Source organism: Silurus meridionalis, chromosome 6 (genome assembly GCF_014805685.1).
Source record: "Silurus meridionalis isolate SWU-2019-XX chromosome 6, ASM1480568v1, whole genome shotgun sequence".
NCBI lineage: Eukaryota > Metazoa > Chordata > Actinopteri > Siluriformes > Siluridae > Silurus > Silurus meridionalis.
In genome coordinates, this window is record NC_060889.1 from 19,415,843 (window position 1) to 19,443,340 (window position 27,498).

Below are 27,498 nucleotides of genomic sequence, written 5' to 3' on the forward strand. Positions count from 1 at the left end.
ATTATTGGTGACTCAATAGTGTATATGTTGGAAAGTTGCCATAAACCCTATATCTCCAGTCTCTCAAAAGTCAAGAGGTTGCAGGTGTTTTACTGTTCCTGCCCTAGTGGCTCAAATGTAGAATATGGGTGAGATTAAATTGGGATTTACAGTGTAGTTTATGAATAAACATGTGTTTTTTGTTGTTCTCTTGCCCTATTTTGCATGGTATACTTAAGCCCTGACCTATTTTACTAGAATTAGAAATTTGTTTTTGATGGACTCTATAAAACAATTCTGTGCATTACTCTGCTAAGGACATCTGCCAATCAGTGTAAATGTACATATATTACAAATAAAACTCTTTTTTTATCAAATAGTTATTTTAACTAGCCACAATTAAGTACGTCTAGATGTAGTTTCTGTTGGAAAAATGCATGTATTTTGCTGATCTTATTGTTGGTTTACCTGATGATGGTCAACCAACTCAACCTAGTTATGTTTTTTGCAGTTTTTCATACTGTTTTTCCTAAAAATATATATGTTTTAATTGAATGCAGGCAAATATATAGCATATGATACTCCACTGTTCTAAAGGCACTATTAGTCAATAAGGGTTTTATTTATTACAAAATAAAAATTTCTGTTGACCTCAGCAATGTCAAAGGTGTTACAATTAATCTGTTTATAATAAATAAAATAAATAAACATGATATATATTTCTTATATATTGCTTATCAAAAAAAAAGTCTAATATTTGTCTATAATTTATATGTAGGTAATGGATAATCAATGTCTAGATATATACACCAGTGCGTTACACCAAGAGGAATGCATTAATATCAGGTAAAACAGACCTAGCCATGGATTATCCTGCTTATACCATGGTCTCTTGCCAGCATTGACAAGTTAAAGCAGTCAGTGATGTTTGCAGTGCAAAATTTGTAAGGATAAAAATGAACTCAGTTTTAGGAAGTAATTTTATATATTATGTTAGATCTAGAATTCTGATTGCTCTAAATCACACACTGAGATAAAGTAGGATGATAAGATTACATTTATTTGAATTATAATAAATAGTTTCTAGATAGTGAATGACTCAATATAGTTACAAGTGTTTATAAGGCAAAGTATTGATTTACAAAGCTGCATAAACTGACTGGAACTATTTGTATATTCAACAGGTTGAACCCAATCCTTCCAGCCAATCAGAATAGAGTATTCAGACTGACCATGGTATAAGTACATATATAGAACATAGCAGTAATTTTACTTTCATGAGTCCTCCTCAGTATCCAGTGGTTGTGTAGTGAGAGCTTCTGGAAGATTAGGAATCTGGAGGTAGAGGTAAATCACATGGACCTGAAGAAAGACAAATACATAAATAAGTTTCGAGAAACTCCATATTGCACTTTCTGACTGTATTCTTTTAGTGTTGCAGGTAACTGTAATAGATTTCACATTATGAGACACATAATGAAAGCTAACTGACCTGAACTTCAACCTCTTGAGAGATGTCCACTGATAGAGCGCACTGATCTAGACTGACCACTGGGGGGCGCATGAGAGTGGGGCCAAACACAGTGGCCAGATTACTCAAAGACATTTTATTCATTTCCTCCTTTAATGCAACCCTAAGACAAGACGAAAGAAAGAAAAAGAGGAAGGGTTACAAAAAAGGCAGAGAGCTGAGAAGGTTTAAGAGAAGTTTAATGAGGAATGAATGTTTATTTTAAGATTCTGTTCGCTAAACCTGAAAAGTCGCTGGAAGTGAAACCTAAACGCCCAGGCGACCGTTAATCCTAACAGATTCATAAATGCATAGTTTTAAGTATGTATACAATTAAAGAGCATAAGTTACCTTTTAAGGTGATGTAGGAGAAAGAGAAGCGTGTTGCGATTGACATCAGGGAAGGATTGTAGCTCAGACAACATAGTGGTCGCTCTGAGATTTGTGTCCGACAGATCTGATGGAGATACACAGTGTGTCAGTTTGTGTGTTGCGGAGAGAGAGTCGATAATAGAAAAATTAAGAAACTCACCCATTGCTTTAGAGAGCCTCTGGAAATATTCAGAAGGAATAAGAGGCTCAGGCAGTTCTCTTAAATACAACTTGAGAGTGCCAGACACTACGTTCACATCCGCACTTCTCACCTTACTCATAGCCTCCCAGTAATCTAAAGGCAGAAAAGAACAGTTGCTTAACTTAAAATGTCTTCTAACAAGCAAGTATCTCTACCAGCAGCCCTACAAATACATTTTACATAGTAAATGGATTTTTTATTATAAATTGCATGTGGAACAAATCTCTTTAATTTTAGTGCTGTGGTTTTGCAGTGGTAGTTTCATAGTAACACTTTAGTGGCACAGTTTTTTTAGTATGCGTTGTGGGCACTTACTGGTGTTAAATGCCTGTTTCAGAGTCTGAATCTCATTACTGGCTCCCGAAATTCTGTAAATACCCTCTTCTTCCATTCCTCTTCTCTCAACCTCGTCAACGCAGGAGCGCACTATATGAGGAACCAGCACATGCTCTTGTCTGCAATAAACAGACCAAGACAGAGACACCCACACATGCACGTACGTGCACAGACACACACACACACAGAAGGTAAAAAAGGAGGATGTAGCTCATTGGTTAAAATGTTAAACTTCTGATCAGAAGGTTCTGAGTTAAAATTCCAGCACTCCAGAGCTGACATTGCTGTGCCCTTGAGAAAGGTGCTTAACCCTTAACTGCTACGTTGTATAAATTAGATCAGTGTAAATTGTTCTGGATAAGTGTTCAAGGTACATGAATGTAAAGGCAAAAAAGGAAAGCAAGTTTACATAATTTAGTAAAACCAATATATAAAAACAGATCAAGCAAAAGAGGATATCTGCTTACAAAATTCTGCAGGAAACCAACCCTGAACGTGACGGAAAGTGTACTTTTTGCAGAACTTCCCATGATTTTGCCAAGTTGTAATATTCCTGTCTTACATAACTCGGTTTCTTTTCAGACTTATCAGCCATTGTTATTAATTCTCAATGATACACAGAATGCCACAATCTGAGAAGATTTACCTTGACTTTGAATTTTTTATTATCTCAATAAAGTGTAATAAACCAATGACTCTATCTCTTTCTATATTTTTTTTTCTTGAGAGAAACACAGCAATATCTATCACAGTTAACCAAAGTGTGTTCAAATTTGACTGAAAATTAAACCCAATGAATAGAATAGAAAATTCTAACCTTGCTACATCTTCAATTAGCACACAAAACACAGGTTTTTGCTGAAGAGGGGCTGAACTGGGAGGCTCGAGTAGATGGGGTGAGTATTTTATTGACAGCATCACTTCTATTGAGCCCAAACTGACTTTCATTTTCTTCCACTTTTTCAGTGTATCAACAGGATTTAACTGTGAAAAACATTCATGCTTATATTATATAGGTTGATCGTAAAAAAAAACAAAAAATATTGTATATAAAACTGATCCATATTGTTTGTGATTACGTTTAGGAAACTGATGTGTAGCATAATTCCAAAAGAGGCTACATCTTACCTGTATAATTGCTCTGCCCAAAATTTTCTCCTCTGACTGAGAGACACACAGCAGGCGAATGGTTTGAGCTCCATCTACCTTTAGCTCCAGCTCCTGTCTCACACACACACACACACACACACACACACACACACAAACACACACACACAGCACAGGGTCCATTTTTACCCAAGGGTTAATGGTTCTAATATCAGCTTAACTACTGTTAGGGTCAAATTTACTGCCAGGCTTCAGGCTTTAGGGAAGCTCATTGTTTTTCAATGCCTCATTCAAACACAGTTAAATCAGGTATAAAGTGCAAATTACACCAGTCGATCAAAGTATGCAAAAGAATGTGGTTTTTTTTTTGCTCAAGTAAAGTCTATACCTGATCCCACTGTGGCATCAGACTGTATGATGAAAGACATGTCTGAGCTCTTCTGTCAAAAATCTCATAGCCATCAACTTCAACACACAAATAGACACCTGAAGTCATGAAAAAGTACATTTAGAGTTAGGGCCGAGTTGAGAGTTTTCAGCAATCAAAAACAATTATGGAATGTTTAACTGATTTCTTAAACATTTATGAAAACATAAAAGGTTTACAAAGTTTAACATACCGTATTTTCCGGACTATAAGCCGCTAATTTTTTTCCCACGCTTGGAACAATGACTTTCATGGAAGGCTACTGTTTTGATACAAGTCGTGTAACCGACACCGTCTTTCATTAAAGCCTGTGTAAAGTTCATTAGTTTCAATGTAGATAGCGGCTTATAGAGAGGTGCGGCTTATTTATGTTCAATATAAAAATCTTTGTCAAATTCACTGGGTACGGCTTATATTTGGGTGCGCTTAATAGTCCGGAAATTACGGTAATAAAAAAACATAGTTTTCCTCAAGCATTATTCTAATATAAAATGCATATTTTTGTTAAAAGCAAAATAAATAAACAGATACATACAATACTGATACATTACATAATGTGTATACATTCAGTTTACGTTTTTTTCTATAGCGCTTATAAATACTGTCCTTCCTACAGTCTTATACTGTCAATTGAGGTTGTGGAACCAGGAGCTCCTGAGCAACTCATAAAATAGCTCAACATTTGAGATTATTATAGACATTAACCTTCCTTTAAAAAAACTGAACTTGAAATGATTATCCATTACATGAATATTCAATTATTCAATATTCAATATCCTATTTTACATTTAAATTTTCATGTAGATTAAAGTCCTGGCAAAATAATCCCCCTCAATACACCAGTATTACAAACACTTGTTGGTTTTACACTCTAATTACTTTACAATAAATTTACATATTTAATGAGTATTAAAAATGTTAATTTATGTATGTACATTAATTCATGTTAAGTTGGTTTGAGTAAAATGTATTTTGTGAGGTGATATTTTTGTGTATAAGCAATTTAAAAGGTGATTTATGATTTATGTGCTGTTGAGACACAAAACTTACTGGCTGGCTGCTGTAGGCCACAGGCTGAATGCACAATTACTGCCACACTGCCACACATGCTGTTTTTCTCATTGTCTGTATAAGAGAGAAAGACAGAGACAGAGAGAGAGACAGAGACTGACAGTGAAATGCATATTTCTGTGGAGTTTTGTGTCCGGGCCACAGCAGCACACAACATAAGAATTTATTCACATTTAGTTTTGTGCCTGTGTGTGTGTGTGTGTGTGTGTGTGTGTAAAATTGAGGTACTGACCAGGCTGTAGGCAGCAAAGTGGCAGCTGTTGAGTCATTCTTAGTTTGACACAGGAGTTGGTGAGAGAGAGTAAGTCTGGTGGCACTGTCTCTACATCTGAGAGACACACACACACACACACACACACACACACACACACACACACACACACACACAGGATTACAGTTAAAATGATAAAAACAAAAAATAAATCATTAGGATGTTTTTATTAATTTCTACATACTCTCTGCTTTGCAGGTGTTAATTGCTTCTCTCCACTCGTCTAGCTCGTAGAATGAAGGAAAGTGAATTGTGTGACTCTGAAGTGAGAAAGAGAGAGAAAGAGAGACAGAGATAGAGGGAGGTGTTAGGTACTGTTCAGAAAGTGATAAGCAGTGTTGAGGCAGCTTTATACGAACTCTACAGTGTGTGAATTTATATTGATGCATTTATGCATACCCCACCTTACTACTGTGGCTATGTAGCTCCAAAATAAAAGAAGGTTTGTGGGTGACAAGCCAACTTTCGCATGCTTCGAGCTTTCTTCTACAACGATCAGCAGCACGACAAACCGAATCCTTCTTCTCTTTCTGTAACATGCAAAGCCTAATCATTCTCATGCATAATGACCTGTACACAACTTTCATTGATGAGATCCTTTATCCAGCTTGGATAATCAATTAATTACACCATATTTCCCATTATTAGATTATTTGGTTGCCCAGTATTTTTTATTATTTAAACAAACATACACAGACAGACAATAATGAATAGCTTTTATGCTGGAACAGAAACTAAAAACGTTACCATTAACTGCTGGAATGTTTGCCTCAAGTGGAACACCTTTACTCTCATATTGCTGATTTTAAGCTGAAGGTCAGCTGATGCTTCTGTCTCTGCTGCCCAATTCATCTTGAGTCCTGCTATTGGCATATACCAACAAAACCTGTAGTAAGGCTGCCTCCTGGAACACACATACAGGGCCAGTAAAAACCATTTGCTAAAAGTAGAGAAAGCAACTAGTATTTTGAAATTGGCAATCTAATTTTCTGGTGTCCCTCACCCCATAGCCCCACACTTCAGCTTAACACAAAGCAGTAGATCTGTGTAAAGAAAAAGGTGCCTGAGGCTCCGTCCCCCATCACAGACTTCCACTACAAATCCATCACGCACAAGTTGTCGTCTCTGTGAGGAACACACACATATATATGGCATAATGTGTATAAATTATTTTGAGCTGTTATGGCACTGTGTCTCTAAAAGCAGAGATGTTAATGTTCATGCTTTGCTCAAGTTTTCTTAAGTTTCTTAAATGCTATTTTTGTTTATATGTGTGATCACACCATGCTGCTTGTACAGTATGAAGGATATTAAAGGTTGTGCTACTTTCTAAGCATCATAATTGTTTTATGTGAAATTAGATTCAAATGACTAGCTTAACAGTTTCTGAGAATAGAGATAGGATGTGTTATCTGTGTTATATTTTTTGAATACAATATGCAGTTTTTGAGATGTTATACAATGGGACTGAAATAGTTAGTGTAAAATGTACATGTGCATGTGTGTATGCACAAATGTCCATGAATGTGCATGTGTTCATGTATACCTCTCCTCTGCTAAGAGTGACAGAAGTCTTGCACTGTGAACCTTCATTAACACCAGACAGGAAGCTACTTGAGACACGTAAAGCTTCCTGTAGCACTGCACTGTCGTGGTGATCAGCTGGCGTGTGTTTGAGCAGATCCTGTATAAATAAGAAAAGACATAAACTAATGAGCAGTGAACATAAGAATTTGAACCATACTTTTAAGTATTTAATCATATATATATATATATATATATATATATATATATATATATATATATATATATATATATATAATGCTTGAATAAGTGACATAAAACTGTCTTACATGCAGAACAAGAGTAGTCTTAGTCACTCTGTCTAGGGGCTTGTACAGGAGAGCTGTGATGTAAGTGTGACATGATTAAAACAGACAGACAATCTTAAATTAATGTACAGTATAACTGAAAAATAACTGTCAATATTGTGTGTATTACCTTCAAAGGTATACATAGCTCTGGAATTGTCTGATCCTTTGGTGAATTTCATGCTCTAAATAACAAAGAATGTGAACAGGAATATGAATTTATGATTTTTTTGTTTTCTTAAAAAAGCATGAATCTAATGCAATCAGATTGATGCACACACACACACACACACACACACACACACACACACACAGTGATGAACTGCATACACACCTGGGCAAGAGTTCGGAATCGTGGGTCTGACTGGGTGCATTTTTTCACTATGTCCACTGCATTTTCATAATTATCAATGAATCCTCTATACACTCCTAACTGGCTCACCTACACATCACATGACATAAACACAAACTCTAATAATATTCTTAAAAAAAAAAAAATCAAACACATTTCACATTATAAGTTGTATGCAGTCAGGTCCATGAATATTAAGATATTGACAGTTATTGATAATTTAATGGCATACCACAATATATTGGAGTTGAAATTGAAGAATTAAGATGACCACACAATGTAGACCTTCAACTTAAATACAAGGGCATTTATATACAAATGAAGTAAATCAGTTCAGTTGCATTCAACCCCAAGAAGTTCACAGACAAGTTACTGCTAGTGAAGCAAGCCATCATTGAGCTAAAAAGTCAAAACAAACCAATCAGAGCAATAGAAAATTTGGCACCCTAGATTTGGAACATTATTAATTGAAAATAATGCATCAATGAGCTTAGGAACAACAAATGGCACAGGAAATGTCATAAAATACACAAGAATTCTATTCCTTGTGAAGTTGTCCAGGCCAAAAGTAGAAGCAGACATATATGTGTCAAAGACAACAATCAAGAAAAGATTTCAGCAAGTGTTTTCTACAAGTTGACAATGCTGAAAACCATACTACAGTTTGCAAAAACATTATATAGAAAACATGCAGTTATGGAACAATATTTTATGGACAGGTGAAACCAGGATCAGCATGCACCAAAATGAGAAAGTATGAGAAAAGCATACCATATAATCTTGTGATGTAGGCATTTGTGACTGCCAATGGAATTGGTGCCCTTTGTATATATTGATGATGTGACTGCTGACAAAAGCAACAGGATAGATTTTGAATTGTATCGGGGTATAAAGTTTCCCCAGATGCCTAATTCCTCAAAACTCATTGGATGGTGCTTTACAGTGCTGATAGGCCTGGAGCATACTTTGAAAGTAATTCACTTTTGAAAAGGCAAAGAAGTGGAATGTGGAACTGAGAATAAATTTCACTTGCTGATGCAAAAACAAAGGCAAAATGCTCCAAGAAGAAGTTGGAAACAAGATGTAAGCCTTCAAATTGAGCTCATATTCATTCTTTAATATCAACTCAATACACTGTAGTAGACAACTAAAATAAAAAATTGTGCATGTCAAAGTATTTATGTATGCAACTGTGGATCTCCATTTTATACCCTTAAAATTACCTGTAAGCACATAATATGTAAAATAACATTTTAAATAAAAAATAAAATTCTTAAAAAAAAGAATGAATAACCTTAAAGTATAATAACATATATATAAAAACTCACAAATTTGATGAAGAGGTCTCCCACAGTCATGTCAAGGTTCTCATGGCTCAGCTGCAGAGGAAGTCCAGGCTCCAGATCTAAATAAAACTGTAGTTTTGCTTTGAGGTTTCTGTGAAACTCAGTGTGGATATCTAAGAGCTCTGGAAGCTGGTAGAACACTGTTTGGACCTGCTCAATGGACAATACAGGCTGGGATGTACCAGCTGAGGCCCTGAGAGCCTTCAGAGGCTTGAACAAGAAAAGAAAAAGAGAGAAAAGTTTAAGGAAAGCCTGAAATATAACTGCAATACGGGTTTCACTATTATGGTAAGGCACTGATTGCAAAATAGTAACCATGCTATTCAATACATATGGTTATGTGAATGAAAGTAAAAAGGAAGCTAACAGGCCAGATTTTCTGTTGTTGTTGTCGTCATCAGTCAGTGAACTACCTGCTTTTCAGAGGATAAGCCTGATTTACTAACAACAAGAAGATGAAAGAGGAAATTACGAATCTGTGATACCACAAAAACAGGCACAAGTGCAACAACTTGGAAACAATGTGGTTTTTTAAAACGGCAGTGACTACAGAGCAGAGCACTGCAAGAGCAGTCTCTTAACTCCAGTGACAATATCCTGGTAATGGGGGTCTGACAGTCAGTAATTGCCTGCTTACAAAGCTTGGCTATTTAATAATTTAACTAGATTAAATGGCCAATAGAAGACAAATTTTACCTCATAATGTGGCCATTAAATTTACATCAACTGGCTTGTGGGTGGAGCATCGGAAGTTTAAACCCAAATGTCAGTCTGGTTAATAGTAGAAGAAAGTAGTGTTCATTTTGATTAAAGGGTTAAAGCAAGTTTCCTGCTAAACTTCTCTCAAGTCTTCTCTCATGCTAGACAGGCAAACCGAAACATAGCCAGTGACCTGCTAAAGTTAGTTGTTTGCTTTATCAAGACTTGTATTATTGCTTTAAAACCAATTATGCTCAGTATAAAAAGAAAACAAGTACATCACATTTTGCGTGTGAATAGAAAAAGAAGAACCACAGATAAAACTGAAAGGGGAAGAATTTTTTTCCATTTATCAAAAATACTATTGTGGTGAAGTTATAAGCATGAGCTAAGCATTGGCTAGCAGAATACTAAAATAAAATGATTGCTTTCACAAATTTTTTAATTCGTTTCCTTATTCGCTATTAAAAAGAGTATAGTATGCGTTTGCTACACACTGACGGCATTTGACTTTTATATAAAGAGATGGTTTCATTGTGGTTTGGCATTGCGCACTGGGTCATTTTCTACGTGATATAGTTTCTCCCAGTTAGAGTCAATGTATTTCTTTGTAAATTGGCAGATATAATGTTTCTGTACACTTCCTGAATTCATTCTGTTGTAATCACAGATAAAGATTGTTGAGCCTGTTTCAGAAGCACTCATAAAAACCCAAGTCATGACATTCATCCAGCATGCTTGACTGTTTAGTTTGTAGGTTTTGGATCAAGAGCAGATCATTTCTTTCTCTATACTTTTGCCTTTTCTTTCCTTTGGTAGGGGCTATTGTTGGTCTCAGAAATGTTGTTGCACATCTCTGTAATTCTTTGCTCATTCTAATCTGGCCTACTGATTGTTACTGCTGATTAGTGGTTTGCATTTAGTGGTGAAGCTTCTATGTTTCTGCTCTTTTCTTCAGCCAGTGGCTTGTAAAACCTTCACCATTATACTGTTTGTTAACAAATCTAGATGGTAATGTCAGAAAATTAAACCTTGATATTTCAATACTTTTGGAAGGGACTGCCATATATAACTTTTAACCCGAGACATAGTTATGGTGGATATTCATTCCTGTGCATGAGGCAAAAATTCATGATAGATAATAGATACATTCACACAATTATTTACAAGCCCAATTCCTAAAATGTTGGGATGCTGTGTAAAATGTAAATAATTACACAATGCAATGATGATCTTATTAATCCATATTATATTCACAGTTTTCAAACTGTGGAAATGAACCATTTTAAGAAAAAAACAAGTTAATTCTGAATTTGATGGCCACAAATGTTGGGATAGGGGCAAAAAAGGCTGGAAAAGTAAATGTTTCTAAAAAGAAACAGATGGAGGGGCATTTTGCAACTAATTAGGGTGATTGGCAAAATGTCAGTAATATGATTTGGCATACAAAGAGTATCTTAGAGAAGCAGAGTCTCTTAGAAGTCAAGATAGGCAGAGCTTTACAAATCTGCGAAAAAATGCATCTACAATTTGTGAAGCAATTTGTAAATAAAGCTCAATAAGATGAAATTGTGAAGACTTTGATTATCTCATTATTTACAGTAAATAATATTGTCATCATTTCAAGAATCTGGAGAAATCTCTGTTCTCAAGGTATAAGGAAAATCAGTATTGGATGCATGCAATATTTGAGCGCTCAGGTGGCACTGCATTAAAACAATTATGATTCGGTAATAGAAATCACAGCATTTCCTAAAAAAACACCTTCAGAATTTTAAAATAATAAAGAGGAACCATCTGGCTTATTAGCACTTAATTCAAAAGGCTGCATCTCTGATGGTGCTTTATTGCCTTTGGAATGGGCAGCTTTCATATCTAGAAAGGCACTATCAAGTTGTTAAACAGTGGTAAACATGGGCCCGTTCCATCTTTTTTTAAAAACATGCTGAAGTCATCAACTTAAAAACCACCTTATTTTTTCCCTAAAATTTCTACATTTCCTCAATTTAAACATTTGATATGTTTTCTATGTTCTATTGTGAATAAAATATAGGCTTATAAGATTTGCAAATCATTGCACTCTATTTTTTTTAAAATGTAAATGAATGAATGAATGAATGAATGAATGAATGAAAAGTTTACAAGTTTGTATGTGTTAGTGTGTGTTTGTTACCATGAGCAGAGTTTCCAACTCATTCAGGTAGGTCTCTTCACTGATTAAAATCTCTTTGAGTAGCTGCAATCTTCTGTCCAACATGTCCTCTGGGCTATTACAAGTCTGGAACAACAACATGAATAATAAACAGTCAGAGATTTTTCATTATAAAACTTGTTTATGCCAGCTCAAGAGAAAAAAAGTGAGTCACTCTAAGAATTTCTGATAATAATAATAATAATAATAATAATAATAATAATAATAATAATAATAATAATAATAATGAGAAGTAAATGTTTACAAAGATCAACATTTCATTCCAGAAATACCCCAAGCTAAAGATTTCTTGGTTCTTGAACCACAGATAAGTGTCCTTCATACTTTTAGCACAAATGCAATATTATATATCCACTCTCAGAGATCTCAAACATCATGAGTTTATATCCCACTGCTATGCTGATGGCACTTAACCTATTCTTTACTGTCCTTCCGAAGACACTCATGTTTCTGCAAGGATTCCATCATGTCTAGCCAACATCTTGTCAGGGATGGCAACTCATCAGCTGAAACTAAATCCCAACAAGACTGAGCTGCTTTACATTCTTTGACGTGCCACCCCATGTAAAGATTTTGTGATCCTTCTAGGGTGCAGTCGGCAACCCATTTAATCTAAAGGTGTCACTGGGATTGAGTTCAGAGCCCTGTGGAGGCCACTTCATTTATTTCATTTAGACCAGAACAAACCTTATGTTCATGAACATTACTTGTACACAAGGAACATACTGTAGCATATTTGGGCCTCATATCAAATCAAATAAAAAATTCTATGCTGCAGCATATAATGACATCCTATACATCAACGTGCTTCCAATTTTCTTTCAACACTATTTGGGAAGAATCAAATAATAGTCTGATGGTCAGTTGTCAGAAACCTTTTTTGCCATATAGTGTGTATTGGGTGTATTTGTAAAGTATTTTATTCCTAAGGCAGAACATTTTAAAGCTAATTGTTGTGCTATGTAACTGGTGGTTTTGAGGTTTTGGTTCAGCCCTTCCTGATTTGACCAGTCAATCAGGCTAAAGGACGTGTTAAAACGTGTTTTGTACAATTAAACAAAATACTTACCGGTGTGTATGGAAGACTTGCTACCTCCTCTGTGATGTTGGGAATCCAGTCGGTTTCATCCCCAAACACATCTTGGATCTGAAATCTGGATCCACAGCTTCATTTTCATCCACTACCAACCCAATCAGAACAAGATTTAGAACTATAATCACCTAAAACTATTCATTGACTGCATGTTTGCTATTGCAGTGCTGGCAAGAAAGATTGCAAATATTAAAAAAATTATTCCAATCATATGTGCCAATAATGAAGAAACGCAAACCGCTCACAATATCACACAGAAAAGTCTTAAGACGTATTAGGATTGCAGAAGAGCAGCGAACTTGACTGCAGTGACAACATTAAATGCTGAACAATATGTAATACGGTAATAAAACCTTAAACCTACCCGGTATCCCGTTGGATATGAGATACTGTAGCGAATCTTCAAAAAGCTCCATAAGCAATCCACAAGAGGGGCACAGACCAGAGTCAGCAAAGAGCTAATCTAGACAAGTCTCTTCTACTGTCAAGAGAGAAAATATAAACCGTTCTTCCTGTTTCTCTGACCAGAGAGAGAGAGAGAGAGAGAGAGAGAGAGAGAGACTGACTAAACTTTTACTTTATTAAACAGCTCGAAAGTGAAAGAAATCTCATTAACACCTGTCCTTTTAACGAAATGATAAATCCATAGATTTATCATTTCGATATGGATGTCGTCCTTCGTCAGAAACTGAACTGAACTGAACTCACACACACACACACACACACACACACACACACACACACTGTGTGACTGATCTGTACAACCCGGACTCAACACACACTCGTACTCACTTCGCACACTCATGATTCAGTACCACTTATATTATTCAGTACCACTTATATTACATCACTTCATTACCATAAACTGTTTACATGTCGTTTTTGCACATCTTCCTGGATTGCTGCTAAGTTGCTCTTTTGCACAATATTTTGTTTACATTTTTGCTACTGTTCACTTTATCTCGTTACAACAGGTTTACTGGCGGGGCTATTTTGTGTTTTGTGTATTGTCTTTGCACTGTCCTGTATTGTCTTTGCACTGTCCTGTGTTGTCTTTGCACTGTACTGTAGTGTCTTTGCACTGTACTGTAGTGTCTTTGCACTGTACTTTAGTGTCTTGCACTGTCCTGTATTTTCTTTGCACTGTCCTGTATTGTCTTTGCACTGTCTTGTGTTGTCTTTGCACTGTCCTGTATTGTCTTTGCACTATACTGTATTGTCTTTGCGCTGTCTTGTGTTGTCTTTGCACTGTCCTGTATTGTCTTTGCACTGTCCTGTGTTGTCTTTGCACTGTCCTGTATTGTCTTGCACTGTCCTGTATTGTCTTTGCACTGTCTTGTATTGTCTTTGCACTGTAGTGTCTTGCACTGTCCTGTATTTTCTTTGCACTGTCCTGTATTGTCTTTGCACTGTACTGTAGTGTCTTTGCACTGTACTTTAGTGTCTTGCACTGTCCTGTATTTTCTTTGCACTGTCCTGTATTGTCTTTGCGCTGTCTTGTGTTGTCTTTGCACTGTCCTGTATTGTCTTTGCACTGTACTGTAGTGTCTTGCACTGTCCTGTATTGTCTTGCACTCTCCTGTATTGTCTTGCACTGTCTTGTATTGTCTTGCACTGTCTTGTATTGTCTTGCACTGTCCTGTATTGTCTTTGCACTGTCCTGTATTGTCTTTGCACTGTACTGTAGTGTCTTGCACTGTCCTGTATTGTCTTGCACTCTCCTGTATTGTCTTGCACTGTTTTGTATTGCCTTGCACTGTCTTGTATTGTCTTGCACTGTCTTGTATTGTTTTTGCACTGTTTGCACCAGGTTGCACACATGCACTTTATGTGGCAAGCACACTTACTAGTCCTTGGCCCTCTGTTTTTCTGTTTCTGTGATTGTTGTTTTATGTTGTTGTATGTAGCATTAGTGTTCTGGAGGAACGTTGTTTCATCTCACTGTGTACTGTGTCAGCAATATATGGTTAAAATGACAATAAAAGCTTCTTGACTTGACTTGAAATATCAGCCTAATTATTTTATTTCAATTATGTTATATCTTTATAGGTCTAGATGAAGTACATTCGATGCTTTGTTGTTGTCTGTCTATTTGTTTGAGATGATGTGGTGTCCCTGCTGTACTTTGAGCCCAGTATTCCCGAGATCACCTCATCAGACAATGCAATGGATAAATAGATAATGGATAATGGATTTCATTAGTAAAATGTTGGGCCACCACAAACCACCAGAACAGCAACAGTGCACCCTCTCAGACTTTGTACACGGTGGTGGTGGTGATCGCCGTCTAACACATCAGTCAGTGATCTGCCACAATGTAGAATTTGAATGAAAAGTGATGAATAGTCTAAGAGGACAAGTGAACAACTAGAAGACAAGATTTGATAAGAACAGCTTTTAGATCGAACGCATATATTCCAGAAGAGGTCGGTAAAGTGGTCTAAGAGCACAGGAAATGGAAATCATAAATAAAGCAAAACAACAACAACAACAACAAAAACACTGCATAATAATGCTTAAAATAATAATAATAATTTTTTTTTGATGAGCACTGAATTTTTGTTATGACCTTTATGTTGTGATTTAGGGTTATGCCTTTTTAATATCTGTAATTAATTTGAAAAATACATATGGTACATATGATACTCCTTTTTTCATCTATGCAAGCCTGTATATTGAGCTAATATTTGGTTATTCAGTCTCATACTAATGTGCAGTTCGAGAAAAATGTTTGCCACACGTCTTTACCAGATATGGGCATTTGATTTGCTATTAACTGCATTTGTTTTTACCTAAATTTGAGAATTTCACGGCAATAATCTGATTATAATTATTTCTTAAATTTTTTTAAGAGGTTTCTTATTTTGACCTGTGCAACTCTCCCACCTAGTGTTTAGAAGTTGCTATTGAAATAAAACAGATCATATAATGTGAGTGCATTACCAACAGATGGTGCAAGAGAAACATCAAGAACGACCCGAAAAATCAATGCCCTTTTGCAATGCTTTTTAGATGCCATGACCTCAATTAAATTATTTGTGGGGTCTGGAATGCTTCAAACTTTACTTAGATCTCTCTTGCTTGGGTGAACAGTACAGGATTAGCAAAAAAAATGCTCGGTGTATTATCACTATGTCAAAATCTTAATCAATTACATAAGTGCAAATGTTGAAGCTTATTATGGCATTAAATTGTCTTGTTTGTTCATGTATTTTGGGCAAGGGTTAGTAAAAACATCAGCCATTCCATGGTTACCTGCACACTGCAAATAAGCACTGCATATACAAGGATGAATATACATGAGATGACTGACACTGGAACTGTTGCTGACACAATAGTTACACAGATCCTAAGAGATAAAAAGAAAAGTAAAAAGAAAGATATAAAACGTTAACCCAGGGACATTTTCTGCATTCTGCAAAAGGCCCAGCAGAGGATGTACTTTCTAAGGCAATTAAGGAAGTACAGTCTGCCACAGGAGCTGTTGATACAGTTCTACACTGCAGTCATTGAATCTGTCCTGTGCTCATCAATCACCATCTGGTTTGGAGCAGCAACAAAACAGGACAGAAACAGACTGCAGAAAACTGTTAAAACAGCTGAAAAAATCATTGGTGCCCCCCTGCCCACTCTCCAGGACTTGTACCATACAAGAACCAGAAACCGGGCAGGAAAAATCATTAATGACCCTTCACACCCTGGACACAACATCTTTCAGCTCCTCCCTTCTGGCAGGCGCTACAGAACTTTGTTCACTAAAACTGCCAGACACAGGAACAGTTTCTTTCCCCAAGCAATCACCCTCACTAACAACTGACCATAATTATATTCCCTGCTCATATCTATGAGTACTGCACAGAACTGTCACTCATCACATTATCTGTATATGTTGCACACACTATTGCTTCTATATACTGTACAAAGTTTTATAGTAAACTCTCTCATCATACCTGGCACACAATACTGTCATTTGCACCACCATGCACTCCCACACTTTATGTACATTACTGGTCTGTATCCCTATTTATTACCCACACTGTCTATACTGTCTCATATTGTCTGTATTGTCTTGTATAGTCTGTTTTTGTCTTGTTGTGTCTGTTTTGTCATGTATAGGTTTTTATTTATGTCTGTACTTTTGAGAGTAACAAACAGCTGGAACCAAATTACTTGTGTGTCAACACACTTGGCCAATAAACCTGATTCTGATTCTGATTCTGATTCTGCTTAAACAAAAACTTTCGACTTTCAAGTTTATTTCTATAGCACTTTTCACAATGGACATTGTCTCATAGCAGCTTTACAGAGTGTAAGAATTATAGAACAATTGCCTTGTACTCCTTTTGGTTTCTGTAAGGTGTTCTATAAATAAAACTTGATTTGATTTGATTTTAATAAAAATTCAATTACAAAAGTATGTGTATTTATCACTGATGAGCAGCCTCCCTTATATGGTATAAAGAAGACACCTTTAGAGAAACTTTAGGTGACACCAATAATGTGATTATAAATCATAAAAAACAATACAAACACTGGAGAGTGAGAAATATCATGAGCACTGGAGTGTGTGATTATGAGTAATGTCCTTGCCACAGTCTTATACAGTCATTTAGAATCGTGGAACCAGGTGCTCCTGAGCAGTAAATTAGCTCAACATATGATTTAATTTATATTTAACATCAACTCCTCCTTGCCAAAACGTTTCAAATGTTCAATGATGGAGAAACAGCATGTGTAAAATGTTATTTTTTGGTTTTTTATTTTAAATACATTTGCAGAGATTTTTCAACAAACCTCTTTCACCTTGTCATTATGGGGTTTTATTTGTAGAATTGAAACAAAAATAAATTTCCTTCCCTCAGCACTCACATACTAACCACCTTCACCTGTTTCCCATCATCTCCCGATGCCGTGCAGCTCAGAACACAGGTGAGGTGCGTTTGGAAATTTCATTGGTCTAAGGAAAAATTCATATATTAGCCGCTTCATTGTTTAAGCCGCAGGGTTCAAAACGTGGGAAAAAAGTAGCGGCTTATAGTCCTAAAAATATGGTACTCGAGACAGCAAGAGATTAAAGACAGTAATAAACTTTGTGCAGGCATGTCCCTTTTTGTTCTGTGAAATGGAATAAAAAACAGGAATCAGTCAAGAAATTATTGTGCCAAAATTTTGTTCTAGTTTTATTAAATCATCATCGAAGATTGTCTGTAAGTTTGGAATAAAAATCTGCTTCATGTGTGAAATGTAGAGGAAAGAACTTTCTCTTAATCAGACAATTTAATATTTGCCCAGGCTGTTGTGTAACTTGCAACATTTTCCAAAGAGTTAGCTAAACAAAAAGAAAGTCCACGAGGCCCTTTAAAGTCACACACTAAAGACAGAAAATATGAGGATACCAATGTGACCTGTTACAAATGTGGGGTAAAGGGACATATAGCCAGAAAATGTTCCAAAAGGGAATTTCTATGTAAGAAAAAGGTAGGCCAAGATGATGCCAGAAAGGTTGTAGATGGAAAGGACCATCTCTTCAAAGCTGAGCACTCCGAATCTGGAGAACCATCAGACAACGTAAAGATCAAAGGCATCATGGTAGATGCTGGTGCAAAATCTCATATTGTGAATGACATCAAGAAATTCAAAGACTTTGACAGAACTTTTCATCCTGAAACTCATTCAGTGGAATTAGCAGACGGGACAAAATGCAGCGAAATGGTTTAACAAAGAGGAACAGCTGTGATTTTCTTCCTAGATGATACTGGACAGCATCACAGAGTTCAGCTATAGGATGCTCTATACATGCCTACATACCCACATGATATTTTCTCAGTTGCAATGGCAACAAATGGTCGAGGGAACAGTCATATGGTTACCAAAGAGAGCAGCAGGTTTGACATTCATGAAAGTGGAAATTTTTATTATTTGCCAACTGTCGAAGAGAGTATTGACCAGTGCAATGTGTGTCATGATTTACAAACTTGGCACGAAATTTTGGGTCATTGTAACTATGATGATATCCAAAAGTTACAAGGTGTAGTTAGAGGCATTGAGATAAAACAGAACACAGTCAGAAAAAATCGATTATGTGAAGTATGTACAAAGGGAAAATTCACTCAGACAAGAAACAGGGAGCCAGACAGAAAGGCAAAGAAACCCTTAGAACTAATTCATACTGACTTAGCAAAGAAGGACACAGATATGCACAGTCGTTTACAGATGACTATTCCGGTACTGTGTAAGTGTATTTTCTGAAGTGAAATGGAGACACAATTCAAGCCACAGAAAAATTCCTAGCTGACATAGCACCTTATGGAGAAATCAAGTGCATCTGTTCAGATTACGGCACTGAATGTATGAGTCGAGATTTTCAGGCATTATTAACAAAGAATAAAATTAGACATGAAATGTCTGCACCCTACTCACCTCATCAGAATGGCACAGCAGAAAGAGGTTGGAGAACACTCTATGACATGACCAGGTGCTTACTGATAAAAACTGAATTACCAGATGATTTATGGAACTACGCTATGCAAACATCAGCTTATGTGAGAAACAGGTGCTTCAGTAGACATACAAAGAAAGCCCCATATGAGTTATTCACAGGCATAAAGCCAGGTGTTTCCAAAATGCAGAAATTTGGATCGAAATGTTTTGCTTACAAGAGAAAGGCAAATTGGAATCTAGGTGTAAACAAGGTGTGTTCATCGGCTATGATAAAAACAGTCCAGCTTATTTAGTGTACTATCCAAACAGAGAAGGTCCAAAAGCATAGGTTGGTGAAGTGCACAACTAAGACAACCAAAGAAAGAGAAACACAAACATTTGAGACATTTACAGAATTCGAGGATATAGATCCTAACATCATTAGCAGTGAGAAAGATATAGATGAAAATGTACAAAATGTACCAGGCCACAGTCAGAAACAAGGGACTGACTACGATGAAACATTTTCACCCACAGCTGATATGACAAGTGTGAGAGAGTTATGCAGAAGGCGACACAAGAAAATTTGATCTTGCATCAGATGGACGTTGAGACAGCTTATTTGCATGCAACAATTAATCATGAAATCTATATGGAACAGCCAGAGGGCTATGAACAAAAATCTGAAACCGGTGAAAAAATAGTATGCAAATTAGAGAAATCACTGTATGGTCTTAAGCAGTCTGGGCGAAACTGGAATGCTGTGTTACATGTGTGTTTGATAGAGAATGGTTTTACACAAAACCCAGCTGATAACTCTGTGTATACAAAAGAAAACCATGATGGAAAAGTAATTCTGATAGTATGGGTCGATGAGCTAAGCATAGCAGCTAACAACAATAATGCTTACTGAAGGGTTCAAAATGAAAAACATGGGAAGGTTGAAATATTTCCTAGGCATAGATTTTGAACAAGCAGAGGGTCAAGTCAAAATGTCACAGGAGCGATATGCGAGAATAGTTCTAGATCGATTTGATATGCAAAACTGTAAATCTAGAGAAACTCCATGTGAACCAAGGTTTGATTATTCAGATGATGCTGAAAAAATGAAAGATCAAAAGAAATTCAGGGAAGCAGTGGGAAGTCTAATTTACTTGTCCACTTGCACACGACTAGATTTAAGTTTTGTTGTCAGTAAATTATCTCAGCATTTTGCTGAACCAACAATTCAACATTGGAACACAGTAAAACGTGTTTAGATACCTAAAAGGTACAGCAGGAAAGGAGTTGTGCTTCAGGAGAAATGACACAGAAGGACTAGGTCTAAGAGTGTATAGTGATGCTGACTGGGCATCAGATACAAAAGACAGACGTAGTACCTCAGGATATTGTGTCAGTCTAAGTGAAGGAAGTACTTTAAATTCATGGAAAACTAGAAAACAACCAACATTGGCATTATCTACTTGTGAAGCAGAATACATGTCCTTAGCATCAGCTCTACAGGAACGTCTCTACTTGGAGCAGCTACTTAAGGGTATGGACACGTACCAATACACAAAAACAAAGGTGTATGAAGACAACCAAGGTACCATAGCACTAGCCAAAAACCCAATCTGTAGGCAAAGGTGCATACACATTAATATCAAGTACCATTTTATAAGGAAAACTGTAAATGATGGTAAGGTAATCTTGGAGTATTGTCCCACAGAGAAAAGGATTGCTGATTTTATGACAAAACCAGCCACTAGGCAAAAACTGAAGAAGTTTGATCTAGACATGTTTGGCACCTAAGAGTGTAAAAATGTATATCTGCATTATTTAGATTAGAGTGAAGTGTTATTTGTATTGTTCTTTCTGATAACACAGTGAGCTAAGAGCGAGTGGGGGTGTTAAATATTGTGCTCTTATACGTAGTATTACGGTATCATTAAAATTACTGATTTATTTGAAGTGCTGCTACTTTTTCTTTCTCAGTGTCCAAGTCGTTTTTGTATAAGTTCATGCTGAATAAAAAGACAAATGAGAAGAGCAAAATGTGCAACGCTTCTGTTTGTTTCCACGACTGCTAGTGAATCAACAGTAAGTAAGACATTTCCACCATAATACACAGTAAATAGAGAGCCTGCCTGATTTCAGGTCTTTGGCCTTAAAAGTTAAAACACTGGTTAAAGCAACAGTTCTAAAAATATATAATAATATGCAATAAAAAGTATGACTGATCCTAATCATTGAAGCTACAGACAGAAGACTCTTTTTGAGCTGTTCCTGTGAAAGGGGTTACACCCACATAACTGCACTGAAGAGAAATTACTGATTTGCATTTCCAACGAAGAGCCTTGTAGAAATTCAGATGCGTTTTGAATAATCATTGCTGTTTTTAATTAGTCATTCTTTACTCAGAACTTAGTTAAAGTCTTACAGTCTTTTTGGCTATTGACACAAGCTGTGCACACATGGATTGGCATATTTTCTGCCATTCTTCAATGCAAATCCTCTCAAGATGGGTCAGGTTGTATGGAGACCTTCGGTAAACAAACACTTTCAGGTCTCTCCAGAGATGCTCAATAGGGTTCAAGTCAGGGTTCTGTCTGGGCCACTCTAGGAAATTTACAGAGTCGTCCCTAATCCACTCCTATGTTGTCTTGGTTGTGTGCTTAGGGTTTTCATGTAGTAAGGTGAAACTGCAGCCCAGTCTGGGGTCTTGAACGCTGTGGAACAAAGTGGTACTTTGCTCCATTAAGCTTTTCCCCCTTAACCCTAACCAATTGCCAAGTCACTGCTGCTGAAAAAACACCCAACAACATGATGCTTCCACCAGCATGCTCCACTGTTAGGATGGTACTGGGCAGGTAGTAAGTGGTGTTTGGTTTTCTCCAGACATTCATGTTTTGAATTGAGACCAGACAGTTCAATCTTGGTTTCATCAGACCAGAGAATCTTTTTTCTTACAGTCTGAGAGTTTTTTACATGCTTTTTTTTCTTTTGCAAACTCCAAACAAGCTTTCATGTGTTTTGCACTGAGGACAGGCTTCCATCTAGCCACTCTGCCATAAAGCCCAGATTGGTGTAGAACTGCAATGATGGTTCTCTTTCAAACATCCATTTGGTATCTCACTATTGGAATCGCCTCAGACGTGACCAATCCTGGAGGCACCAGTCACACCACGTCTGTCAGTTGACAGACCAATCATGACAGTGATGTGGGAATCTCACCTCCCTATATACCCCGCTGCTGACTGTGTTACAACAAATTCTGTGACCATCGTATGTTGTGACCATAGAGGGCACTGTTGCTAAAATGCATCTTAAAATAGATCATCTAGAGAAGTTTGCTATGCAAACCCTCGTAGCGTGGCGAGTGGGTGACGACTCTGCAGCATACTCACCACTATTCCTCTCTGCTTCACGTGTCCAACAGGTTTGCTCTCCTCAGTGAAGCACCTGCTGAAACACCTAAAGAGCTCTGGTTATAGGAGACTCTATTCTGAGGCACGTGAAATTAGCTAGACCTTTAATTACTTTGTTGATTACTTACACCAAAAAGTAATGCATTACTGTTAAAAGTAACTTTTTAGTTACTTTTTTAAAGAACGTTCTTTAATGTTCCCATTAATGCCCTTTTATGTGTTATGGTCTATACAAACACAAAACTGACTTAAACACAAAGTAATTTTTAAACACTATTTTATTTAAGTCAGACCAGCACAAACTGAATATTTCGGGATATTTCAGGATTTCTGAAATAAATAACAAAATAAGCTGAATAATATATTCAGAATCAAAAGCTAAAGTGGCTTCTGCATCATAAAAGCTGTTGTGTTGAGCTCTCAAAAATGTTCCTTTCACAGCTTAAGTATGAAAATTATCAACAATGTATGATGGAGTTTCTGGAGATGCTTCAACCGATTGGAGTTGCTGTTTATCGCAGTAGATACGAGCTTCGAACCAGAAAGACACAGCTTACATTTGACTAAAATATTTTTGTCTTCATGCTCAACTAAAGTGAAATAATGAGGCTATTTCCACTTTGAGAAACTCGTCTTGCTCTCGCCTCGATTCGCCATTACTGCCGCACAGACCTGAATAAACGGAAACATGGCCACAGTGCGTCTTCTTCGTTTTACAGTGGTTCATCCACCAATCCTACAATGCATAAACAGGTTAGGCTGTAGTCTACACACAAGCCAAAATTAATTCATTTAAAAAAGTAACGGTCAATGCGCCATATGGTAACAGTAACGGAGTTACTTTATTTAAAAAGTAATGCGTTACAGTATTACTGTAGTTACTGTCAAAAGTAACTGCGTTACAGTAATGTGTTATTAGTAACGCGTTATTGCCCAACACTGGGCACGAGCAGCATAGGTCAGGTGTATACCGGGAGCCAGGGTGCCAGACATAGCAGGTCAGCATAGGTTTTCTGGAAAGCACAGGATCTCTACGATAGTTTTCACACAGGAGCTTATGGTATGTGCTTTCGACAGTCAGAGGTAACAAAGAGTAACATTACAGAGATGTGTAAATTAGCGAAGGCAATGTCTGATGCTGTAATATACTCTGGCCCCATCACAATGTACAATGCACATCAACTACAGCAGCAAGTTTCATCAATAATCTTCCGAAGTCGACATTAATTAAATCTTCATCAAACCCTGAAGAGCTCGACTGGGCCACTGAATGTCTAGAATCAACATTCCATTACACTCTAGATGATCTAACTCCCCTTAGAACATATAGTTATAGAATTTAGACCATTGAGCAGGTATCAGGGTAAGCTAAACAAAACAGTCAAGTGAGCTACAGTAGATCTTCACCCCGGAGGTGGCCCCCTTTCTACTATAAAGAAAAGATCTTTCCGTGGGCTCTTGGCTGTTTCAGCACAGAGTACTCACTTAGGTAGGCTTCTAAGGCCATTAAAACAATTAGTGCACAGATTAAACAGTCACAGTCACTGGACCCAGACACTTCGGCTCACAGACCTTGGTAGGCTTCAGACTTCGTATCAGGACCTGTTGATTAGGCACAAAAGAGTGTGTTGGCTTCTGTGGGCAGAGAAAGAGTTAGTGAAACATCAGCACTGATAGAATTCAAATTTTCAACCAGGGAAGAAACATAGTCGTTTACCATCACTTTCAGGTTACCTAAGGAAGAAACTCCAGTGTGGGTCGAGAAAAGCTTGAACATTAAACTTATAAAAGATTTATTTTTGTTGAAGATAAGGTCATTCTCATTTCTGTGAGTACTACCAGGAGAACAACAGTCCAATTTCGGCCTGTGTCAATGCAGGCTTTACTAACACGTTTCTTAATGGTTCTGTTTATTCGCTCCACACACTCCAGCTGACTGTGGGTGATAGGGAATACTAAAATGCCAATCAACTGCTAAGCTTTTAGCCAAAAGTTGTTATTTTAGAAGCAAAAGATGTGGTGCTATCATTTCAGTCACACTAGGAATACCAAACATAAAGTTGATCTCTTGTGTTAATATTTTCAAACTGTTTTAGCATTCTCTGTCAAGCATGCAAATGCTTCTGGCCACTTACTGAATCTGTCAACTATAACCAGCAGGTATCTCAAATTTCCTATAGGTGGCATATGTGTGAAATCTATCTGTAGGTGTTGGAAAGGGGCTTCAGGGAAAGTAAGCACAGTATGTTGTACAGGTCGATGTATGTTAGTTTTGGCACAAGTCAAACATGAATCCTACACTAGCTTGGTTGTTTTAGCTACATCAGCAATACAGTATAATAAGTTTATAGCCTGTATGACTTTAGCTATGCTAATGTGTGACATCCCATGGTAATGCCTCACCAACACTATTAAAGCTAGTTTAGGCAGAGCAATAATCTCTAATGATACAAGCAGAATCTAATTTACATTGTTTAGGAGCCCAATACTTTATGTCCTTCTCAGTAGACTGACTTAAAGTAATTTCAGGTTAATATCTAGTATATTATAGATATGTATTATCATCGAGATCTCAGGGTTTTTATGTATTGTGTCTAAATCTACTGGTTGTTTTGCTTCTTCCTTAGCTACTTTATCTGCTAATGTGTTTCCCTTAATTTCCTCTAAATTACTTGCGGCACATCCTTTAACCTTAACTATGGCCACTTTGGCAGGAGGTTGAACAGCATTTAAAAGGTCGCCTATGAGATTAAAATGTGCTATGGGCTTTCCATCAGCTGTTTTTAAAGTGTCTTTTCTTTTATTTTTATGCAAAATAATGCACAACACCATAAGCATCTAGTCTAGCAGAACACGCAGCGACACTACAGCTGAAAGCGGCTGAGATATAGGCTTAATGGTAAATTTTTTTGTTGCCAAGAGTGTGATTTCATAACCAGATCTACATTTTGTTGTAATTATGTTGTGTGTTAAGGTTGTTTAAAATAGCTGTTACCTGATGTGAGGTGTACAGTATCAAAAGATGTGACGGCACCATTTTCTCAGCATCCCGGACCATCAGAGCCACAGCAGCCACCACATGCAAGCATGAGGGCAACCCTTGTGCTATGTTGTTTGAAGATTTGGAAAGATATGCAACAAGGCGATATCTGTCACCGTGTTCCTGGGCCAGAATCCCTGCAGCCGTACCACTACGTTCGTGCACATGAAGGTGAAAAGGTTAAGTGTCATTTGGAAGACCTAAAACTGGAGCAGACTGTATAGCCTTGTTTAGGGCTGTAAGACTTTCAGTCATTTCATGACTCCACAAAATGAGATGTGATAGAGGAGCTTTGTGATCAAAAGCACTATGCAAAACTTTATCATGCAATGCGCAGTGAGGGATCTATGCTCAGCAGTAGTTTATCAGTCCCAAGAAGTTCTGCATCTGTTTCACAGTCTGAGGTCTTGAAAACCTAGTCACAAGCTTTACTCGGTCCTGTGATATCTTCTGTTGGCCTGCTGAGATCACATGGCCCGGATTTAAGACCTTTCGCTTCACTCACTGTAGTTGCTGGTGTGAAGCTTTAAATCCAGCCTGAGTCAGGACATTGCAGACAACCACTGACGCTTTGTGGCAGTCCTGTTCAGGACTTTGGCGGATATCCACCTGCAAGAAACAACCTGCATCCTTTAATACGCAGATGACATCCTTGTCACAGGATGTCATCTGCGTATTAAAGGATGCAGGTTGTTTCTGGCAGGTGGATATCCGCCAAAGTTCTGTGCACTACAGCGGAGAATACGGATGGCGAGTCAACAAAGCCCTGAGGAAGAAAGACGTGTCCAGTTGAATTAACGTCCCCTATAGGTAAATGCAAAAAGCAGCCACGTCTCAGAGGCCAAAATGACACTGAAAAAGGCAGAACAAAGATCAATCACAGAGAAAAATCTGTGAGTTGCTGGTATAGAGTCAACAATGGTAGCTACATCGGGGCACCAAAGGAGCTAACGAAATAACAATTTTATTCATCTCTCGTAAATCTTGTTTTGGCCTCCAGCATTTTTTATCTGCCTTCAAGACTGGATTAATCGGTGTGTTATGAGGGTGAATGTGTCTCATTTAAAACACCTTGTGACAATAAATTGTCAATAACTGTAATAAAGTAAATAAAGAGTATAAACTATGTAAAATATAAAATATATAAAGATATAAGGATATATATGAGAAAAAGTGTATATACAGGGTATGCTTATGAATACAAGGTATGCTTATGTACAGTAAACAGTAATCACATAAGGTGGTTAATGTGATTGTCCTTAAAGTTACCGTGTGCGGTGTGGTGTGTAAAGTGCACTGTGCTGTGCAAGTCCACAGTTAAGTCGATTAAAGTGCGAAAAGAAAAATTTGACGATGGAGAGAGTGGACTAGCTTTTAGATCCTGAGTGTTTCCTGGTTCAAACTCCGAATGGCCTGCGGGAAGAAGCTCCTCCTTATTCTCTCTCTGTGTTCGCTTTCAGGGAGCGGAAGTGTTTCCCTTAACGCAACAAAGAAAAGAGTCCATTGTTGGGATGGCTGAGGTCCTTCACAATCTTCCTGGCTCTGGTCCTGCACCGCGTGCTGTAGATGTCCTGCAGGTTAGGGAGCTCGGTGTGGATGGTATGTTCAGCTGAATGCACCACCCTCTGGAGGGCTCGCCTGTCCTACATGGTTCTGTTTCCGAACCAGGAAGTGATGCTTCCCGTCAGGACGCTCTAAATGATACAAGTGTAAAAAGTCTTTAGCACCTAAAAGGGTAGTTTAAAGTCCCTTAAGTGTCTCAGATGGTACTCATATAGCCTTT

At 37.3% G+C, this 27,498-nt stretch overlaps 1 protein-coding gene across 1 annotated transcript; it reads right to left on the reverse strand.

The window, feature by feature from the left end:
- Positions 1–607: 607 nt before the first annotated feature.
- si:dkey-33c9.6 (active breakpoint cluster region-related protein) lies at positions 608–26,384 on the reverse strand. Its single transcript, XM_046851931.1, has 22 exons — positions 26,221–26,384; positions 12,825–12,921; positions 11,717–11,821; positions 8,827–9,054; positions 7,481–7,588; positions 7,277–7,331; positions 7,129–7,181; positions 6,822–6,959; positions 6,279–6,400; positions 6,023–6,179; positions 5,680–5,805; positions 5,460–5,535; positions 5,237–5,332; positions 4,984–5,058; positions 3,895–3,992; positions 3,528–3,620; positions 3,217–3,383; positions 2,379–2,518; positions 2,022–2,156; positions 1,841–1,946; positions 1,472–1,613; positions 608–1,341 (listed from the first exon to the last, which is right to left on the reverse strand). Exons 1-22 carry the CDS (start codon positions 26,382–26,384, stop codon positions 1,255–1,257), a joined length of 2,568 nt encoding a protein of 855 aa, XP_046707887.1. The 3' UTR covers positions 608–1,254.
- Between the last annotated feature and the right edge of the window lie 1,114 nt (positions 26,385–27,498).

Bases quoted from the DNA above. Each gene is read 5' to 3' on its own strand.
- si:dkey-33c9.6 (XM_046851931.1), bottom strand. From the start codon at position 26,384: ATGACATCCTGTGACAAGGATGTCATCTGCGTATTAAAGGATGCAGGT. The intron at 7,332-7,480 runs GTGTGTATGCAG...TTTGTTATTTAG, and splicing joins GATTCCGAACTCTTGCCCAG to AGCATGAAATTCACCAAAGG. The intron at 5,806-6,022 runs GTAACGTTTTTA...TGCATGTTACAG, and splicing joins AAACATTCCAGCAGTTAATG to AAAGAGAAGAAGGATTCGGT.